Source organism: Ctenopharyngodon idella, chromosome 18 (assembly GCF_019924925.1).
Source record: "Ctenopharyngodon idella isolate HZGC_01 chromosome 18, HZGC01, whole genome shotgun sequence".
Taxonomy (NCBI): domain Eukaryota; kingdom Metazoa; phylum Chordata; class Actinopteri; order Cypriniformes; family Xenocyprididae; genus Ctenopharyngodon; species Ctenopharyngodon idella.
Window position 1 is genome coordinate 3,631,947 of NC_067237.1, and position 22,168 is coordinate 3,654,114.

General features: G+C 39.4%; 1 protein-coding gene across 4 annotated transcripts in view; it reads left to right on the plus strand.

Moving 5' to 3' along the window:
* The window catches only part of sphkap (SPHK1 interactor, AKAP domain containing), a 57,007-nt gene that overhangs the window by 21,289 nt on the left and 13,550 nt on the right, over positions 1-22,168 (plus strand). For 3 of the 4 annotated variants that reach the window (XM_051870731.1, XM_051870728.1, XM_051870729.1), the window contains exons 4-10: positions 8,879-8,938; positions 9,373-9,510; positions 9,605-9,863; positions 11,196-14,577; positions 16,094-16,246; positions 21,013-21,096; positions 21,546-21,592. In XM_051870731.1, coding sequence (XP_051726691.1) covers positions 8,879-8,938; positions 9,373-9,510; positions 9,605-9,863; positions 11,196-14,577; positions 16,094-16,246; positions 21,013-21,096; positions 21,546-21,592 — 4,123 coding nt within the window. The remainder of the gene's footprint in view (positions 1-8,878; positions 8,939-9,372; positions 9,511-9,604; positions 9,864-11,195; positions 14,578-16,093; positions 16,247-21,012; positions 21,097-21,545; positions 21,593-22,168) is intronic. The other variant, XM_051870730.1, reaches the window with a different exon arrangement.

Here is a 22,168-nt window from a genome sequence, read left to right on the forward strand (position 1 = left end):
AGTGTTACTTTAGAAAAACGAGTTATTTATACAAGGATTAGTTCACTTCAGAATTCAAATTTCCTGATAATTTACTCACCCCCATGTCATCCAAGATGTTAATGTCTTTCTTTCATCAGTCAAAAAGAAATTAAGGTTTTTTAGGAAAACATTCCAGGATTTTTCTCCATATAGTGGACTTCAACAGTTACCAACGGGTTGAAGGTCCAAACTGCAGTTTCAGTGCAGCTTCAAAGGGCTCTACACGATCCCAGACGAGAAATAAGGGTCTTATCTAGAGAAACAGTCATTTTCTAAAAAAAAAAATTATATACTTTTTAACCACAAATGCTCATCTTGCACTGCTCTGCGATGCGTTACGCATTACGTAATCATGTTGGAAAGGTCAAGCGTGACGTAGGTGGAATTACAGAGCAAGTGTCTACAAAGCGAACGTGCAAAGACAAATGGCCTTTACAAAAAAAAAAGGTAAAACAAAGATGTCAGACAATATTGAAGTTGGAGAAGAAAATGAGATGGAGTTTCTCGCCTTACCGCGGTACTTCCGCCTACATCACGCGTAACCTTTCCAAGGTGGCGCATCGCAGAGCAGTGCAAGGCGAACATTTGTGGCTAAAAAGTATATAAATTTTTCTTTTTTTAGAAAATGACTGATTGTTTTGCTAGATAAGACCCTTATTCCTCATCTGGGATCATGTAGAGCCATTTGAAGCTGCACTGAAACTGACATTTTGGACCTTGAACCCCAGTGAAGTCCACTATATGGAGAAAAATCCTGGAATGTTTTCCTCAAAAACCATAATTTCTTTTCAACTGAAGAAAGAAAGACATAACATCTTGGATGACATGGAGGTGAGTAAATTATCAGGAATTTTTAATTCTGACGTGAACTAATCCTTTAAATGTTACATTTTGTAATATTTGCGTTGTTTTATTTTTGTAATATGGATTGTTTTCTCATCCTCGGAGGAAACGCCCCTGGTGCATAGTTCTTACTGTACCAACACATTTTACCTGTAAGTGTAGTGGATACTGGGCAAAACCGTCTTGTTTTCCTTATTAAATTGTAATGTTTTATAGGTGTAGGTCTCATTCTGAAATGTCCTAAGAATGTGAGCAAAAAACAACCTAGTTCAGCTGGTTTTAGAAGCTTCAGCGGTAACACTGTGCATCTTTGCAGAGAAGCGACAGCAATAGCATCCCTTCTTGTGCTCATTATTCTTTGCCTCAAGCAACAATCAAAATTTTCACAAAATGAAAAGATTCCTGTACTTCAAACTTTAAAGTGAAATGAGATGTGAGAAAAGCACAGGCAATTTCACTCAAATGATTGCTCACCCTGGATGTCAACAAATTGTGACGGCCCGTGATTTCCATGTATTTTAAGACTGGGCTTTAACTGGTTAATGGTTGCAGGCAGATCTTGCCTTCAGGATGTGACAGCATTACGTGGTCATAACCACGGGCACAGATGTGAATTTGTGAATTTGCTTCCTCACTGAGCGCCTACTGAACCAAGGACGAGGCCTCAGGCGAATCTCCCACAAACACACACACGTGTGTGTGTCAAAACCACGAGAGCCTGAGCTCTCTGTGACGTAACGGTCTGTCAAGTGTACATCCATGCACACCGATAACGTCAAATGACAGGATACATCAAAGATTAACCATTCGATGGCAGCGTGCGTTCGTGTGTCCGCTTTTTCACTCCTCCCATGCCCCATTTAGAAGCTCAGAGGATGTGAAAGCGCAGATCAGTGTGTGTGAACCCACTCAGTCGGAAATGATAAAGAACACGTCTGCTCTGTTCCAGTAGTGCAATATGGCAACATCTCAAAACAACCTCTTTCCACTCCCATGATCCCCAGCTTTGTTCGTTTATCCGTTCCTCTCCATCCCTTTCCATTATTTTCATTTCTCTCTCTTTCTCTCTCTCGCTCTGTAGTGTTGCGAACGGTGAGGTGGCGGCATGTCCCAGCGGAGGTAATTTTTAGCCATGATGGCGAGTGTCTGCCGTCTCCCCTCTGATGATAATGGGTGAAATGAGTTTGTCCTTGGCAAGGACGATGCACAGCCATCTCTGTCCTTCCATCCATGTCTCGATATTTCATTCCCACAAATTCCTCCCCCTCTCTTTCTTGGCCTCCCTCCTCTTTCCCAAGCTTGTATTTCTCTCTCTCCCATCTGTCTTGCCGTCTCCCTCTCCAGTGAAGAGTGAAATGCTCTAAGTTGTGAATTGACCCCTCTAACCCAGCAATTTTGAGGACTCGTGCAGCGTGTGTATGTGAGACAGTGACAGATCATCTGAAATAAAGTTGTCATATCAAAATATCAGTTGTTGGTATCAGTGATGCAGTTAAGTACAGAGACAGGATTTACAAGCAATAGAACAAATAACAACAATACAACCAAGATACAAATCAATTAAAGGATTAGTTCACTTCAGAATTAAAATTTCCTGATAATTTACTCACCCCCATGTCATCCATGATGTTTATGTCTTTCTTTCTTCAGTCTTTTTTTTCAGGAAAAAATTCCAGGATTTTTCTCCATATAGTGGACTTCAACAGTTACCAACGGGTTGAAGGTCCAAATTGCAGTTTCAATGTAGCTTCAAAAGGCTCTACATGATCCCAGACGAGGAATAAGGGTCTTATCTAGCAAAACGATCTGCCATTTTTGAAAAAAAAAAAAAAGATATACTTTTTAATCACAAATGCTCATCTTGCACTGCTCTGCGATGCACCACGTTGGAAAGGTCACGCGTGACATAGGCGGAAGTACCGCTGTAGGGTGAAAAACTCCATCTCATTTTCTCCTCCAACTTCAAAATCATCCGACATCGTTGTTTTACCTTTTTTTGTAAAGGCCTTTTGTCTTTGCACGTTCGTTTTGTAGACACTGGATCGGCGTGACCTTTCCAACGTGATTACGTAATGCGTGGCGCATCGCAGAGCTAGTGCAAGACTCTAGACTCTAGTGAAGTCCAATATATGGAGAAAAATCCTGGAATGTTTTTTGATATATGTGTAAATTACCCTCATGCTGATGGAAAACAAAGTGGAAAGGAAAAGTGATGGCAATAATGGTGATTATTGGTGAAATCAGAGATGCATAATGATCATGAGTGCTGATATGTGAGGAAGGCCATTTGTACAGATATTTTTAGGCTTGTGTAAAGGAAAATGTAATGTATAGATGAATACATGTTGGCCAATAGTAAGCAAGTAAACCTGTATATTTAGTTAATTAAACACCGTGGTGACCTACACGCTTCCGTGACCGTCTGTCCTTTCTGAATAATAAATGAAAAGTTGACGTGTCACATGATAGCAGTGATACAGACTGAGAGCATTTGCACCTGATTTGAAAGCACTGACTGGAGGAACGGGTCATTAAAATGAAAATTTTAAGGACAGAAATCAACAGTAATCATCAAATTGCGATTATATATGCATATTTTATCCTGTAGACACATTAATATGCATTGGTTTTGAGTTGAGATGTTAATTAACACAATTTATATAGGGCTGAAAAAGAAATTATTCTCACAGCAGGTAAACTGAGTTGGGACTCCTCAAAAATTATTGTTTTTCCTTCATCAGTATCTTAATTATTGAAGCTTAGAATTTCTGAAGGCAAACAGAGCCAGTGATTTCATCAGTTCATTAGAATATTACACAAGAGGAAAGAGGCTTAAAAGTTCAGGATTCTACTTTGTTCTTACCCTTACTAAAATTAGTTTTTGCACAGTATCCAAAGTTTAACTATGGTATTATAATAAGACCATGGTAACCACAGGTTAAACCATGCCTGGATCCTTATTACTATAATTAGATATAGTAAAACAGATATAATAGGGATGTAAATGTGAAGAACTTTGAGAATGGCGTTAGAAGCTACAACTTCAGTAGTGCTTTAACTACAGTAAATTCATGGTAAATTTTTGTAAGGGTGGTTTTGAAACACATTTTAATCCATGTTGGTGTCTGTTTTCTCTTGCCTTCCTCATCAATACTGTCTGGAATGTGCTGGCTGTTTAATGTTTCAGCTAGCTTTTTGTGGTTTGTAACGGATAATTCAGAATGCGACCATTTACACAGCCTGGCGCCCTGTGATGGCAATTTTGTGTTACAGTAAATGACTAGGAAGTAATAAGCATATCGCACACATAGAACCCCACAGAAAGCTCTACTGATTTCCACAGAATTGAAATCCTCGCCATTCTCAAAGTTATATGCATTCCTATCCTTTGTGTGTTCATTTTTAAAATATTTTCGACACTTTGATTATCCTTTCAGCTGAAAAGAAGTGAGTGAACACATATAACAATATACAAATCCATTCCATAGAAATACACACATTATCTCCCAAAATGAGCACAGAAAATGCACAATAAAAGTCAGCAGATTTCATCTAATGAAACTTAACACTAACAGCAAGAAACCATCTTGTTTGGAGAAAGCATTAGAATCACATTAATCCTATATAGTAGGACTCTTAGACTCTTATAATGTAGCAATATTGCATCACACTGTAAGTTCTAATATGTTAATATTGCAGTCCAATTTAAACACATCCATTTGCAGCAGTATATCCTAAATTAAGGCTAAATTAAAGCTGGCAATGGGGTATGAAAAAACTTAATTGAAGATATATTAAGTCTAAGTGTCTTACACACACATTTTTTAACAGAAAACAAGGCATAAATAATTTCTTTAAATATGTTTAAATGGCACAAAAACGTATTAAACATCTTAATGAAAATGTAAGAAATGGTTTCTGTGAGGGTTAGGGTCAAAATGTTTGGATAGAAAATGTCCATCCCAGGCTCATTGGAAATATGTGTCTGTGGTGATATTTCTGCAAAATGATGTTGGGCCCTATCATACACCCAGCGCAATGCGATGCCAGGCGCGACGCAAGTGTTTTTTGCTAGTTTCAGCACAACGCAGTTATCATTTTCACGTCCTGCACCACATTGTTTAAATAGCAAATGCATTTGTGCCCATTTGTGCGCCCATGGGCGTGCTGGTCTGAAAACGAGGTGTGTTCAGGCATGTTGTTGGTGCGTTACTATTTTGAGGCAACTGAAATAGACTGCACCACTGACCAACTGAATCCTGGTCTAAAGTCAATGACGCAGTATTTGTTTTGTTAATTAAAGGGCACATTAGTAATATGCGCCTATAGGCGGGTGCACAACGCGCGTACACTCTGCTTATTACACACACAGGGACGCACAGCAGCAAACATGCCAAATATTAAAAACAAAAGGATTACAATGTAAAAGATTATTATTGTGTGCATAAAGATAAAAATGCTTTGGTGGAAGCTAGCTTTTCCCGTAGATCCATTTCATCACTAGAGTTTTTCCGCTTGCAAACTCTGCCATGTAAATAGCGAATCCGCCATGGCACGAGCCTAACTGGATTTTAAAGGTTATGGGAGATGACACTCTGATTGGTTTATTGCAAGTTACGCCCAAAACACACCCATTACTCATTAAGAGAATAGGGACAACCCTTGTAGACCATTTTTCCCGTCCTTAAACTAGCAAAAGTGGATTCGGACACACCCTAAGCGCACTTGCGCCGTGCGCTTTACCAAGGAAGTTTACTACATCAGAAAATGTATTAGTTTACAAATCATGCAGTATGGTAAAAGTGTTTTGCTGTCATAGCATAGTATTGTGCAAGGAACTGTGGGAAAATAGTTCTTTATTTATCAATCATCTGTTTCGTAATTATAATTTGTGTAAAAAGGATTAAATTTTGTTGGCGTTTCATTGCTACTGGTGGTCATTTTAGCTGGAAAGTGCAGTGAATTGTATGTATAGGTACTTACAAAACTCCAAAAAAAAAAAAAAAAATGTAGGTAGAGGCACATTTTCCAGTGAGCCTAAGTTGAAAATATCATTAGCTCAGTATAAAAACAGAAGTCGTCAGTGGAAAGTTCCCAATGTGTGATGTGTGTGTGTGAGAGAACAAGAGAAAGAGAGAGAGCATCCTGTGTGTTGTGCTTAAGTACACTGAGATGAATGAATGTTAGTGTGGTACAGAAATCCAGACAGACAGATGGGCAGTCGGATGAGCTGAGATGTGCAAGAGCACCAAAATGAGCAAGCGAGAGGAATGTGTGTATTGTGTGAGTGAGATGCAAATTTCCACTCTGCATGAACAGTCTAATTCAGGCTCAGCTGCTAACTCCGTCTTTGTGTCACCTTCTCCCTGTTTCCTTTTCCAGTTTTACTTAATATCCTCATTTAATGAGTAAAGTCACCACCATAACATCCTGAATCACTTCTCATAACCTTAAACCTTCAGCAAATTCTCCTACTAGTCATGCTGTAGCTGTGTCACATTGAATCAGTTTTGTTCTCTCAGCATCGTGATGTTTTGTATGTATTTTTAGCCATTTCCAGAATGACATTTTTCAGCCTTCCTTACTAGGAATTTTACCGGGAATAGGCCCACTATGTTCAGAGCTGTATTATTTGTATCTTTGAGATACTATAGTTTTTATTATTATTTTCAACTAGTTTTTATTTTTATATTTACCATTTTTATTTTAGTTAAAGTTTTAGTAATTTAGTTTTTGCCATTTTTATTAGTTTTATTTTAATTGTAGACATAGTTTTAATGTTTTTATTTCAGTTTTAGTTTCAGCTATTCTAGTACAAAATGAGAACTGTTTGATGTTTTTATTTCAGTTAAAGTTAATTTTATTTCAAGCAATTATTTTTTTTTATTATTATTGTTTTAATTTTATTTTTAATTAACTATAATAACCCTGGTGCAGAGAATCCAGTTTATTATTAGCGGTGCTAAAGCAAGTGTCGTTTTTATTGTTTCTCATACATGGATTTGTAACCTGTTTGTAACCTAGACATGAATGACACCTCAAATCAGGGTCCAAAATGACCTTATTGCTTTTAAATGGACTTCGAAAGTAAACAGGCATACTTTTTCCCAAAATTGAAACTTATTTTTTTTCTAAAATGTTATCTGAATTTATCTGAAATATTTATCTAAAATGTTAATCCTTATAAAAAGGATTATTTGGCTGCTTTTTCCTAGTGACAAACAGCGCAGGACATTGTATCATCATATACAACCTAATTTCCTTATCTGTGCAAACGGCACCTAGCAATCACCTAGCAATGAACACTAGCAGCCATTTAGAATGGTTGCAAACCAGCATCTTAATATCATGGCAACATCGTTTGCACAGGCAAGCAAGATGCATATTTTCTTCATTTAAAAAAAAAATCTAATTAGGCATACTGTTTATTTTAAGAATACACATCATTTGTTTATATATTTAGTTGTTTAATAGATGTGTTTGTGTGTGTGTGTGTGTGTGTGTGTGTGTGTGTGTGTGTGTGTGTGTGTGTGTGTGTGTGTGCGTGTGTGTGTGTGTGTGTGTGTGTGTGTGGCTCAGAAAAAGGCAGTGACTGAGTCACCTTACCAGCACCACAATACATTAATAGTGCCACCTGACAGCTGAGACACTCCAAACCACCAGCGCAAGATGACAGTTCAGGACAATTATGGCAGGTTACTCGTGCTCTCTCTCTCTCTCTCTCTCTCTTTCTCTCATTCTCTGTCTTTCAATAGCAGATGCAGTCCTCAGGCCAGAACTATTAGCACACTTTATACACTTAGCATACAGTATATATGTACAGTATATACAGTATATAAATATATATTTATATACTGTATATACTGTACATATATATATATACACACACACACACTTAACGCTTATGGATGTACTAGATCATTTACTGTTGCATTAAGTACCAGCTGGAATAAGAGAGATTAAGTGCTACATCTGTGATACCTGAGATGTATCCATCCGCACTCAGAAAAACCTACAGATTCCAAACACATTTGTCACTAATGTGATCTTAAGTGTCTTAAGTGAAGAGTGAAAGAAGAGCTCTCTCAAACACACACACATCCACAAGGACACATTTGAGATATGCATGCGACTAGCAACACAATGCTTTTAAGATACTGATGAGTCATCAGAATCAATGTGTGTGTGTGTGTGTATAAGAGTCAATTTGTGCCCACATTAAAGAACCAATTAAAACCATTCAAAAAGATGTCAAGTGAATAGAGTGATGTGAGATGAACGCAGATGAGAGTAAGAAAGCTTTTTGTTTTGTACTTAAGAGTGGTAAATAAATGAAAATAAGTGCTGTTAAAGCCCTGTAAACATGAGGGAGAAAGAGATGAAGGTTTTTTTATATGCACTAGCTTAAAGTTACTCAACCTTCTGTTATTCCAAACCTGTATGCTTTTATTTTGTCAGTTCATAGTGACACAGCTGTCAAGCATGACAAAAAAAAACAAGAAAAAAAAAAAAAAAAAAACACCATAAAATTACCATAAAAGTGGTCCGTGTAACTCATGCACTATATTCCAAGTCTTCTGAAGCCCAACGGCACTTTTGTGTGAGGAATTAAAATGTAAACTTTTTTTTTTTTTAAATACATAAACTGTAAACTTGTCCCTCAAATCTGATTGGTTGTTTGGAATGTTGTTCCATGATCAACAAAGATGTTGATCAAGGAACATGTTTTACTTGGTGAAATCACATTTACGCTGACGGTCAGTGGACAGGGATACAAAAATGCAGAAGTACAGTCTGTTTTAACAATAGCCCTGGAGCTGTCGAGGATGACGTAAAATGACGTGTTTTGTGTCATCCGGCAGACTTTTGCTCACATATAAGCAGGCAGATCCTGGTGCATGCAACATGGAGAAAGTGTTCACATTGTGCTGTGTTTGTATACTAAAATGTATGTGTACAGATACTTTACCTTTCAGGTGCTATTTCTCTAAGCTCAGCCTCTCTCTCTTCTCAGATCTGCTTTGTAAACTTGGACAGACATACCCCTGATCGACATGATGACAGCTACATCAAGGTGGGAGGAGATTCCCTTTCCTTTATTTTAAGATGTTAGCAATGCCAAAGTCATGGGTTTGAATCCCAGGAAATGCATATACTGGTATAAAAATATATAGGTTGCTTTGGATAAAAGCATCTACCAAGTGAATAAATGTACATTTTAAACTATCACTAATAAATAGTCTAGTGTTTTATCATTCCCAGTTGACTGTTTTTTTTTTTAATATCCAAACAAATATTCGCTCCCCTCCACCCTCTCTTTTCTAATTCATTCAATTATTCTAGTTAATAACAAAATATATGAATGTCTTTCATCATTTCCTAAGCGTACAACATAAACAATGTTTCATCTAATTAAAAGGGAAATTAGAAACAATACAAATTACCAAGATAATGCAAGCAAAGACCCACATTTATGTGACTTGAATATTAGCATAAATTTTCCCACAGAAACTGGCCTCAGTGTGCCCAGAGCTGCCACGGTTAATTGAGTCTCTCGGAGTGCGGCAACCCAAAGAAAATGAGATTCTGCTTCTCAGCAGCCTAGAGTCACCGGACTCCTGCCAGCATGACCCAAGCCACCCACAGGTAAGATATGAATATAGACCGGAACAGCTGACATAATTTTACAGCTTACAGTCTGAATGGTTTAACTGTGTGTGTTTATGTATGTGTATTTCAGAGCCAGAGAACAGCGGATGTCTGTCTGGTGCATTGTTCCTGTGGGCGCCGCCCTACCCAAACGAACAATGTCGTTTTTGAGATCAACAAATTCCTGATTGGACTACAGTCTGGGCAAGAGAGGCAGAGACATGGCCGATTGGCTGGTCAGAGGGCTGCCGAAGATGACACCAACCGCTCTGTTTCATCCATAGAAGAAGACTTTCTCACTGCCTCTGAGCAGCTTGGGGAAGACAGTGAAGATGACCCATTCAGAAATGGTAAACAGTCCATCCATCTATCTACCAATCCATCCAGAAATCCAATTCATCCATCCATCCAAAAGATCAGTCCATATGTTATCTTCTGTATGGTACTTTTTATGTCCGTATATGTAATGAGAAAATGCTACTTTAGTGCAGCTCTGGCACTTTTGCTGCATCTTCCTCCTGTCCACCTTTTGAATAGACAGAAAATTGCTTGAATTATGGTTGAAAGAGCATTGAAAGAGCCATTTACGTTTTCTTGCTATCTGTGAGCCTGCTTCGATAAGAGTTGGCCCTGTTTGGAGGACTGTTCGGGAGTGTTTCCACCCCAAGGCTATTTCTTAGTTTAGTAACATAATGTAGCCCCAGTCACTACAAACGAGATTATGGTTTTCAAAACAATTTTGGCATGTCACATAAATTTGCAACCATAAAAAGCACATAAATAAAGTCTTTAGTTTTGCCTTTGGGAATAATTTGGATCTCAACTTAACTTTTGTCACTGGTTATAATAGACTTTATCAAAACTGCAATCTGCTGTGTTTATTTAGATACAAAGTAACCAAGCAACAGCATAGAAACAATTAATTCTCTTCAATCTATGTTAATGAGTATGTGTGTGATAGAGAAAAATACACAAACAGGAGTAGCAAAACATTTTATGAAGGTTATATTTGCAGCAGACTCCCTAACCAAGAAGTGCTGGCCCCGAAACGTCTTGTGCATTTCCATTGTGCATGTCTGAAAGCTTGTTTGTCTTGCATTACTCTGTGCCTCTGATTTGGCCTCTAACAGTAAGTCAGACCCCTGAATATCTACATACCCCAAGTCTAATATTAAAGAGACAAGACACACTGGGCTCTGCTGGGCTAATCTATAATTAATCTCTCGTATGAAATTAGAAGTAATACTGTGTGAAGGTTATGCTCTCCTCAAAACCAATGTAATATTCATAAATGGCCCAGATAGATATCTGCATTTGTATGGGCTTGGTTATGGAAAAGAGAAAACTGATACAATTATAACTGTGTGTTATGGATAGCTTGCTCAGAGCTCTGACTCCGACCCTCGCTATATCCACTGGGCATAACAGGCAACGAGATAAATCTGACCTCCTTTTCTCAGTTTCGTCTTTCATTTTTACTCATAATTCCACATATCTCCTTCGGTCTGTCTTTCTGTCTCTAATTTCTTACTTGGGAATGTGAATGTGCTTCATTTACATGTGCATTAAATTTGACTTTTTGTTTTGGATTATGAAACAGTTTTAGGAGGTCTATCTCTCTCTGCCCCATCCCCCATCAACCCATTCCTCACCAACCCTGTCACATGTCTTTCTTTCTGCAGATCCTGAGATTTCTATCATGCCTGAGTCGGTTAAGGTGTTAAGAACAGCCCACGCTCAAAGAAGGAGTGAAATAGAGAGAGAGGATAGTGAGGACTCTGAGACCCTCTGTACCTCTTCCAACTCCCAAAAGCTTTCAAGAACATATTCCTGCCCTTCAAGAGGACCACACGCCACCCCCAGAAAACAAGTCAATCGTCACACCAAGGAGTCTGCTGGTCACTATGCCACCAATCTGGCTGAATCAGTCCTGCAAGATGCTTTTATTCGTTTGTCACAAGATGAGCCTTCTTTTGTAACGGAGGCAGCTGTGAGTGTGTCCAACACCTCGCAGCACTCAAGTGATGTAAGCCATTCCACTGAAGAGCCACCGAGGGCTCGAGCCTGCTCTTTTGAACTTCCTAAAATCGTGATCGTCCAGAGTCCTGACAACAGTGAGGAGGTAACAGAGTGGCCGGAAGCACAGTCACATGGGACAACTGATCATGACAGTGCAAATAGGGCCAGAACGAAGCATGGTCATCACCCCCAGCACAACTCGCCGATTGGACACTCCACTAAGCCAGTGGAAATAGCTTTGGCATGTGCTGCAAGTGTCATCGGTACCATTACCGCCCCTCAAGTTGCAGAAAAACTAACACTGGAGTCAGGAGAAGAAGATGAGTGTGAGGATGACGAAGAAGACGAAGGGAGTGAAACCGAACAAGGGGATTATTCATTTTCCTCTGCAGTATGTGGAATGTCTCAGGTCGCTGGAGCCGTAGCCGCGGTAGATCTAGCAGATGACTCTGGGGATAATGAAGACTTGACAGACATGTATTCTGCCTCTATGGGACTTCTGTCAGTTGCCCAAGCTTCAACTGCAATACCTCTCCACTGTAGCATTGCAGAGGGCACCAGCGTCGAGGCTTTCAGAGCCAATGTGGCTGAAGTTCTCCTCAGGGAAGCTTCAGCTGTACTCACCCACAGACAAAGTTATTCAAGCGTTGCAAATTTCCTTGAGACCACACATAACAAGATAGTGAATGGCATCACAAATCCAAGAAGGCCCTATCAGGAACAACAGGATGTGGATAACTTTACCCAGGAAATATCAGACAGTATCTTTCAGAATGCCCTTGAGAAGGCTGAGAAGAGAAAAGAGCTTGAGGGTCCTGGAAAAGATGCCCCAAACATTGAGGGTTTCCTCTTGGACTGTGTGAATAATTTGCTTTTTGATGTCCTATGTGTAACATCAAGGAAAATCAGTGAAATGTCAAAATGTAATATGGGATCATTTGACGGGCAAGAAGGCAGTGTCAGCTTTAGGGAGTATGAGGCTGATACCAAGTCAGGCAGGGAAGCATTGAGCCAGTTACAGCGTTTGATCGAGCCAATGCAGGCTTATAATCATGACGAGAGGCGAAGAAGTGTGGAGAAGTTGTCTGCTCTCATAGGGAAAAGAGAGAGAGAGCAAAAGCACATACAGGAGGAGAGAGAAAAGGAGCCCAAACTGAAAGAACCCTACAGACTTACTCTGAACAGAGTGACTGCCACATTGGTCAAAGAACAGTCTGACTTGCAAGGGCAGCTGAGCAAAAGTGACAAGACCGCAGACTCTCCATTCCCTTCAGCTGAAAGCTCACCACTTCACATGGCACGAGGGAGGGCAGGAGGGGAGAGCGAGAGCAGACAGCAGTCTGTATCATCCTCTTCAGGAGCACTTGTGGCACTTAAAATGGATTCGGGCGAGTCCAAAACCCCTGTCACATGCTTTGCAGAAGACTTGGCGACCACAGTGGTATCTATGGCTACAGAGCTGGCAGCGATATGCCTGGAGAACTCGAGCGGAAAACAGCCATGGTTCTGCGCCTTAAAGGGTGGTTCAGAAGGTCCAGAGGGGCTGCTTCTGCCCTGCCGCACAGCTGCAGCACTCCGCCGAAAGGAGACACAAAATGGCACCGCAGTCATCAAGAAACACAGACCTCCACGTCTCAGTGAAATCAAACGTAAGACCGAAGAACAGCCTGAACTCATGGAACGTCTGGTCAACCGCGTTGTGGATGAAACTGTCAATCTAGATGAACCCACAACTTCTGATCCATTTGCACTCTTTGCGTCAGAGGTCACAGCCAGGATAATGAACTGCCCAGAATTAAATGTGGTGGACACTTCCAAATCTGGCCAGGCATCGCGCAGTCGCCTACAGTGTGAGAAATGGAGCAGCAGGGGGAAAGCATCAAGCTATGAGAGCATTCCAGAGGAGGACTCAGATCCCTCCGGAACGCTAAACACTTTGGGGCCAGGAAACAGGCTTGGGCATAATTTGAGCAGAGGTAGCTCTATCTCCAAGCAGTCCAGCTGTGAGAGCATTACGGATGAGTTCTCTCGGTTCATGGTGAACCAGATGGAGACAGAGGGTCGAGGGTTTGACCTTCTGCTGGACTACTATGCTGGGAAAAATGCCAGCAGCATCCTTGCTGCAGCTGTTCAACAAGCTGCCAGTAAAAAAAACGGACACCTCAATGTGCGGACATCATCTTGTCTCTCTAAGCAGTCCAGCACTGAGAGCATCACGGAAGAATTTTATCGCTTCATGCTGAAAGACATGGATAAGGAGAATAAGGATTACAGTCTGACCAAGACCAAAGAGTGGAGTAATAGCCTATTACCCCCATCACCAAGAACTCCGTTTTGTTTCCGTCAGTCTTCTGTTCCTGACAGACGATCCTCAGATTCCAGACTAACTGTAAACTCACCCATCAAGGCTAATTCATTCGATGGTTTTGCTCGAAATGTACATGGGGACTCGCTCAACATCTATCCAACCAACTCTGTGTCATCAACGGGACTCTGCAAGTCTGATTCTTGCTTGTATAAACGTGGCCAAACAGACCAAATCACAGACATGCTGATTCATGAAACCTGGGCCAGCTCTATTGAGTCTCTAATGCGCAAGAATAAGATAATTGCGGAGCCCTCAGAGGACAGTGTGGAACTGGATTCTGCCGACTCACAGCCACATGTACAGCTCTTTGCTAATCGTCTAGCGGCAGACATTGTAGAGAGTGGCAAATCCTTGCTTGGAGGCCAACAGGACGTCATTGTGGCTGCTTCACAAGCTACAGTTGGAGAAAGAAGATATGGCTTTAAACATTCTCGTCGTGAAAATAGTGGAAACCGGCCAAGTGTGGAACATCAGGAAAATAGCAGTAGCTCCCACAGTTCCTCCTGTGTGAGGCAAGCATGGCGTGGACAGAGGGAGGTACCCTTGATTCACATTGAACCAGATCAAAGAGAAGAGGCCTCAGAAGACAAGGGGAGGGTTGGGCCCCACCACAAGGAAGCATCCTATCAGATCCAGCCGCAAAGTGGTAGAGAGAGTGAGACAGCAACCAAAAGCAGGTACAGTCTATATAAAAGCATACACATTCTTGCTATCAGAACTCAAGCCTTAATTCTTGTAACTGCTCACTGTACAATGCGTGTTAAAACATCTCAAATCAGCCGTATGAATCTGACACAAGTGTGAGAGGCAAGTTAGTAAAGAAAACGAGCGGGAAAGGTAAAGAACAGTTGCACAAATGTAAAAAAGGTCATGAATTGCATTTTTTTTTTTTTTTGGAAAAACAAGGGTTTTAAAACTTAGTGTTTTTATAGTACAACTCATATGTCAAAAGATCAAGTTTGATTTCTCAGTTTATGACCCCTTTAAAACGTCAGAAGTTTTCAGAAAACAACACAAAACATTGACACAAGGTTTGCTTCATGTATTTGTAACACATGGTGTCTATAAAACAAATAACACATCTCTATAAAGGGATAGAACGGTTCTCCTCTGTAAAACCCATTTTTACCTACAGTTTTCTACACTTCTAAAAAAAATAAAGAAATATAGACTTAATACCTATGTTCCCTTAATTCTTTTCTTGACCCAGGCTCTGTACACTGAAAGATATTGTGGGGCAAAATTGGCAATCTCAAAGGGATAGTTCACCCAGAAATGAAAATTATCGCATGATTCACTCACCCTCAAGCCATTCTAGGTGTATGAGACTATCTTCTTTCAGAAGAACACAGAGTTATATTATAAAATATCCTGGCTCTTCCAAGCTTTATAATGGTAGTGAATGGCGCTCCTGATTTTAAAGTCCAAAAAAGTGCATCCATCCATCATAAAAGATATCCACACGACTCCAGGGAGTTAATAAAGGCCTTATGAAGCAAAGCGATGGGTTTTTGTAAGAAAAATATGCATATTTAAAACTTTATAAACTAAAATAACTAGCTCCCGGCAGACGGTCTACGCAAATCGACTTATGCCAAAAGAATAATCCCTGACCTGACGCATGACGCACTGACGAATGCGGAATCGCAGAGGATAGAGCAAAACAAAACCCGTCTAAAACCTGTCTAAAACAATAATTTTTAAAGAGAAATATTGGAGGAATTCAATATAAGAGAAGAGGAGCTTGAGTTTGTTGCCCAGCCCTATTTGTTTGTTAGGCGTCTAAGCTTATGCTACTCCTACATCCTGCATATTACATTGCGTCAGAAGTTACTCTTTTGGCGCAAGTTGACTTGCGTAGGCCGTTTTATTAAAAACGAAGCATTAGGACATGTTAAACTGCGCCCCATAAACACAATCAAGCCTAGAAAAAAAACGGTGAACCACCCCTTTAATATAACTCTGATTGTTTTCGTCTGAAAGAAGATAGTCATATACACCTAGGATGGCTTGAGGGTGAGTAAATCATGGGATAATTTTCATTTTTGGGTGAACTATCCCTTTAATTTAAAAAAGAGCAATTTTACATTGAAAAGGACATCAGCTGCTGCTTGAGGATCAGTCATCTGGTAGAATTACTGGCTCATTGTGACACTGCAGTTTTGCCGTGTATCCTCTTTCCCCCCTTAACAGTGACAAAGACAGGGCCTCTGCAGGTGTGGAGGTGGAGCGACGCTCTTTCAGCGCTAGCAGTGAGGAAAGTGGCTCAGGCAGCTGGGCCCAGATTGCCCCTGAAGACGACCCCCAGGAGGAGACCACCAGTAGCTTTATCCAGCTAAGCGAGGGGTCAGTCTTGCAGTAGACCATCATGCCTTGCTGGACTGTGTGGCTTCCCCATTTTGGCTTTTCATTAAGCTACATGTGCTAGATGCAATTCTTGACAGTGCTGAGCACATCCAGTGTAGCACCCATATGTGAGCCTGCTTCCCTCATCTTTACAGCAGTAATTGGTTAAATTAGAGCTCAGATGAGAATTAAGAGTTAAAGCACTTACTTTGCCCTCACTGTGCATATGACTAATATAACAGTTTTGACATATCTTAATTGATATTAATGTGATGTGGCTTGTGTGATTAGTCCTCAGACTGTCGCTCACGTAACAGTGTTGTCTTTAAAGTCTGTAGCCGTTGCCATTAATTTACCGTCTAGAATGCAAATGCACAGACATAGTGATGCAGAATGAGACATAATGTCTTGAAGAGACATGCACACACAAAGAGTATTATAATATAAGAAAATTGCCTACTAGACATTCATGTCATTCCTGTTATGCAGTACTTTTTGAGCTCTGTACGTTTAAAAAAAATAAATATGCCTGTGATGTAATTTATAGTTTATACCAGACCTTCAGTACTATGCTCTACCCACGCTTAGGCACTTTATTCATTTTAACTGAATTATTTACACAATGGCAAGAAAATGATTTAAGGATTCCTTACATAAAAGAAGGGTGGAAATAAAGAGCCACAGTTAGTGCTAGCTCTTTAAGAGATTTGAGAGTTAGCTTATATGAGGGTGTCAGTTAAGTAAATTTGCATATTTTTCTTAACCATCTTTCAAAATCCTGATTGTATTTAGTAATTTTAACAGAATATTTACCACAAAACATCAAATCCCTTGCTATTACGTTGTAATATGTGTTATGTGTTGTTTTCCCAAAAAAATAAAAACGGAAAATGTACTGGTAATTTTCTGCCAGGACATTATCCAGTAATTTAACGGAATTTTCCATTAATCCTTAAAACACAACCTAATGCAAAGCGTAATTCAAAAATATATTTACAAACTTTTATTTTATATGCGATTAATTGCGATTACTAATTTCAAATAACAAAAAATATTAACAGAAACTAAAAGCATAAAAAGCCATTTTTTGTTACATGGAAATAAAATAAATGTTAACTAAAATGAAATAAATATAAGAAATATTATATTATTTAAATATTATATGAATATTATTTTAGCTAGTTTCTCATTTTCATTTAGTTTAACTTGCTGTTCTAAAATAACCGAAATAAAAATGAATAAAAGCTATATGGACATTTAAAAAAAATGATTAATGACAAAAACAACAAATTACTAAACTTGAACTAAAATTATAATCAAAATATTAGTAAAAAACTATAATAGTATCTCATTATATGATTTAAACTAATATGATTTCCATCTCCAAATTGTAAGTTTAATATCTTATGCTATATATTAAGGTATAAATGACTCATAACAGGAATGACCCATTTGTTTCCACATATGACTATTTTCTTCCATATGCACATGTATAAACACACTCTAAGCAAGTGCCTGAGGTAGTGTAACTCTCTGAAGTGAGAGAGTTTCCATTTGCGAGTCTAGTCCAGCACAGCTGTCGGAGTAAGTGGCCCTGACAGCATGACTGGAGTCTGGAGCAGAGCTTTCGCCCAGAGACACCGCAGCCAGCGCACATAGCCCTGACAGGATGTGCCTCACACTGACAGGCAGGTGCCATATGTCACATCCTGTTGACTCTAGAATGAAAAGGATGTAATGGGTGTGCAAGTCCTCCTTGCTGATTGAATCATGCCCAGCCTGCCCCTCTCACTGATGCCGCCTTACCTGCGCCAACTCAACGCCATCCTCACTTACCCGAGTCTGAGTATCCGGCCATTCGCCTCCATCTGGCTTTAACCCCCACTTCATTCCCAGTTTTCTTTCTGCCCTGTCAGGGGGAAAGGTTACTCTCTGCTTTCCACCCGGCTGTTGTAGGTACGGGCACAGGTGGCAAGCGTTCATAGTCATCAGCTGGCAGGGGAGATGTCCATGCTAATGAATCTCATGCCAGTGTTCATGCCTTCTCCCTCTACTCCAAGCCCCGCTGCTGTCCACGCCTTAGTGATCATTGCTAAGAGAATTAGTAGCTTCTGCATTGTTCACATTCTTACAGATCCAACAAGAGGAAGTGTTGAAAAGTTCACCTAACTTACACTACCGATCAAAAGTTTGGAATAATTAACATTTTTTTTAATGTTGCGGAAAGACATCACTTATGCCCACCAAGGCTGCATTTATTTTATAAAACAAATACAGTAAAAACAGTAATATTGTGAAATATTATTACAATTTAAAATAACCATTTTCTATTTGCATATATTTTAAAATATATTTTATTCCTGTGATGCAAAGCTGAATTTTCAGCATCATTACTCAGTCTTCAGTGTCACATGATCCTTCAGAAATCTTTCTAATATGCTGATTTGCTGCTCAGAAGCATTTCTGATTATTATCAATGTTGAAAACTACGGAGCCCTGCACATGACATGCAGGAAAAAAATAGTAGGCTAAATCATACGCACGATTTATAAATTGAGAGAATGAATTAGTAAATCGTGCACACGATTCAGCAAATCAAGGGAACGAAATAGTAAATCATTCGCACGACTAGAAAATCGAGGAAACAAATTAGTAAATAGTGCGCACAATTCAGCAAATCGAGGGAACGAAATAGTACAATTCAGCAAATTGAGGGAACGGAATAGTAAATCGTTCGCACAATTCAGCAAATCGAGGGAACGAAATAAGTAAATAGTGCGCATGATTCAGCAAATCGGAGGAACGGAATAGTAAACCGTTCGCACGATATAGTAAATCGTGAAAAAGATATGAGTAAATAGTGCGTACAATTCAGCAAATCGAGGTAACGGAATAGTAAATCGTTCACACGATTCAGCAAATCGAGAGAACAAATTAGGAAATAGTGCGCATGATTCAGCAAATCGAGGGAACGAAATAGTACAATTCAGCAAATTGAGGGAATGGAACAGTAAATCGTTCGCACAATTTAGTAAATCGAGAAAGAGAAAGGAATAAATAGTGGACACAGTTCAGCAAATCAAGGGAACGGAATAGTAAATCGTTCGCACGATTCAGCAAATCGAGAGAACAAATTAGTAAATAGTGCGCGCGATTCAGCAAATCGAGGGAACGAAATAGTAAATCGTTCGCATGATTCAGCAAATCGAGAGAACAAATTAGTAAATAGTGCGCACGATTCAGCAAATCGAGGGAACGAAATAGTAAATCGTTCGCACGATTCAGCAAATCGAGAGAACAAATTAGTAAATAGTGCGCACGATTCAGCAAATCGGAGGAACGGAATAGTAAACCGTTCGCACGATATAGTAAATCGTGAAAAAGATATGAGTAAATAGTGCGTACAATTCAGCAAATCGAGGTAACGGAATAGTAAATCGTTCACACGATTCAGCAAATCGAGAGAACAAATTAGGAAATAGTGCGCATGATTCAGCAAATCGAGGGAACGAAATAGTACAATTCAGCAAATTGAGGGAACGGAACAGTAAATCGTTCGCACAATTTAGTAAATCGAGAAAGAGAAAGGAATAAATAGTGGACACAGTTCAGCAAATCAAGGGAACGGAATAGTAAATCGTTCGCACGATTCAGCAAATCGAGAGAACAAATTAGTAAATAGTGCGCGCGATTCAGCAAATCGAGGGAACGAAATAGTAAATCGTTCGCATGATTCAGCAAATCGAGAGAACAAATTAGTAAATAGTGCGCACGATTCAGCAAATCGAGGGAACGAAATAGTAAATCGTTCGCACGATTCAGCAAATCGAGAGAACAAATTAGTAAATAGTGCGCACGATTCAGCAAATCGAGAGAACAAATTAGTAAATAGTGCGCACGATTCAGCAAATCGAGGTAACGGAACAGTAAATCGTAAATCAATTTAGTAAATCGAGAAAGAGAAAGGAGTAAATAGTGGACACAGTTCAGCAAATCAAGGGAACGGAATAGTAAATCGTTCGCACGATTCAGGAAATCGAGAGAACAAATTAGTAAATGGTGCGCACAATTCAGCAAATCGAGGGAACTAAATAGTAAATCGTGCGCACGATTTACATTTTTTTCCTGTCTGTCATGTGCGGGGCTCCGTGGAAAACTGTTGTGCTGCTTCATATTTTGGTGGACACCGTGATACAGTACCATTCAAAGATTTGGGGTAAGAAAGATTAAAAAAATAAATAAATAAATAAATAAAAATGAATATTTTAATTCAGCATTAAATAAATCAAAATTGACATTAAAGCCATTTATAATGTTACAAGAAAATTCTATTACAAATAAATGCTGTTCTTTTGAATTTTCTATTCATCAAAGAATTTTGATGAAAAAAAATATATCATGGTTTCCGCAAAAATATTAAGCAGCACAAAAAATAAATAATAATAAAAATAATGTTTCTTGAGCAGCATATTAGAATGATTTCTGAAGGATCATGTGACACTGAAGACTGGAGTAATGATGCTGAAAATTCAGCTTTGATCACAGGAATAAATTACATTTTAAAATATATTATAATAAATACAATTCTTTGAAATTATAATAATATTTCACAGTATTACAGTTTTTACTGTATTTTTGATTAAATAAATGCAGCATTAGTGAGCATAAGAGACTTCTTTCAAAACATTAAAAATTGTAATTCCAAACTTTTGGCCTGTAGTGTTTGTGTACACATTTATCTTTTCATGTGTATATCTGTGTTTCAGAAACGGAAACAGCAGCGCTTCTAGTCTGGGATTGGCAGACCTGGAGGGCTTTCTAGACTTCTCCATCTCCAGCAACCTAATCAGGTATCCAACGGCAACACGCTAACTGCGCCACACTTAGAGAGACTTGCTCAGAGCGCCGGAGCTAATGGATGTTAAGCGCTCATCCATAACCCAGAGTGCTGGCCAAATCCTTATTTCTGCAGCTCCCCTCATGAGGATACGGCCACAGTTAGAGGACAAGAAACTTGGCTCAAATTTGGATCACATTCTGTCATATTAGAGCCAATAGTGTCTTCTACAAGTTTGCAAATGTGCTCACTAAGTGCTGTTGTTTGTTGTGTCTCTGAACAGTCTCAAACATCAGCAGTTCTAATGGGCTTTGTCGCCAAAAGCTTGCAGTCATTTACTATTTTGAGCTCTTATTAGATGAGTGCAATATAGTCCTGGCCCCTGAAGGGCTCCATGAGGTGGCTGGAACAAGGCCAGCATTACTCTATACAGCATGATAATGATAGTGTCTCTCTTTGCAGTGAGGAGAGAGAGAGGAAGGCTTCGCACTGTCAGGACCAGGCGGATGGTGAGTGATATGTCCTCTTACGACCCTCTACGAGCACACGTACATATTTGAATTAACTCTTTCCCTTCTTTTTTTTTAAGTTGCCAGCTACCACCAGCGTTTTTGATCATTTTCCCAAAACTTTTATGGCCGCCAGAAAATTTTTGTTGTATATCTGAACATGCAATATATCAAAAGAAAGAAGAGAGCCTCTGCTTTTAGTGATGGGCACTTTCGAAACACTTCTTCATGAAGCTTCGAAACCTTTATGAATCATTTGTTTCGAATCAGTGGTTCGAAGCATGTTTCAAACTGCCAAAGTCACGTGATTTCAGTAAATGAGGCTTCATTACGTCATAACTGTTTCGAAACGTTTCAAAATTTCAATGGTTCACCACTGGGGCTGATCTCTGTGAACCCATGAATCATGCGGATTCACTGAGTGTCTAGCCTGTGTCTATTACCTGAGTATTAAGTGTCTATTACCTGATATCTGTGAGTTTTATACATTTGTAGACATTTTAATGAGGTATTTGATTAATTAAAAGAAATAATAATAGTTAATAGTCTCTGTTTAGCTGACCCACCCATAGAACA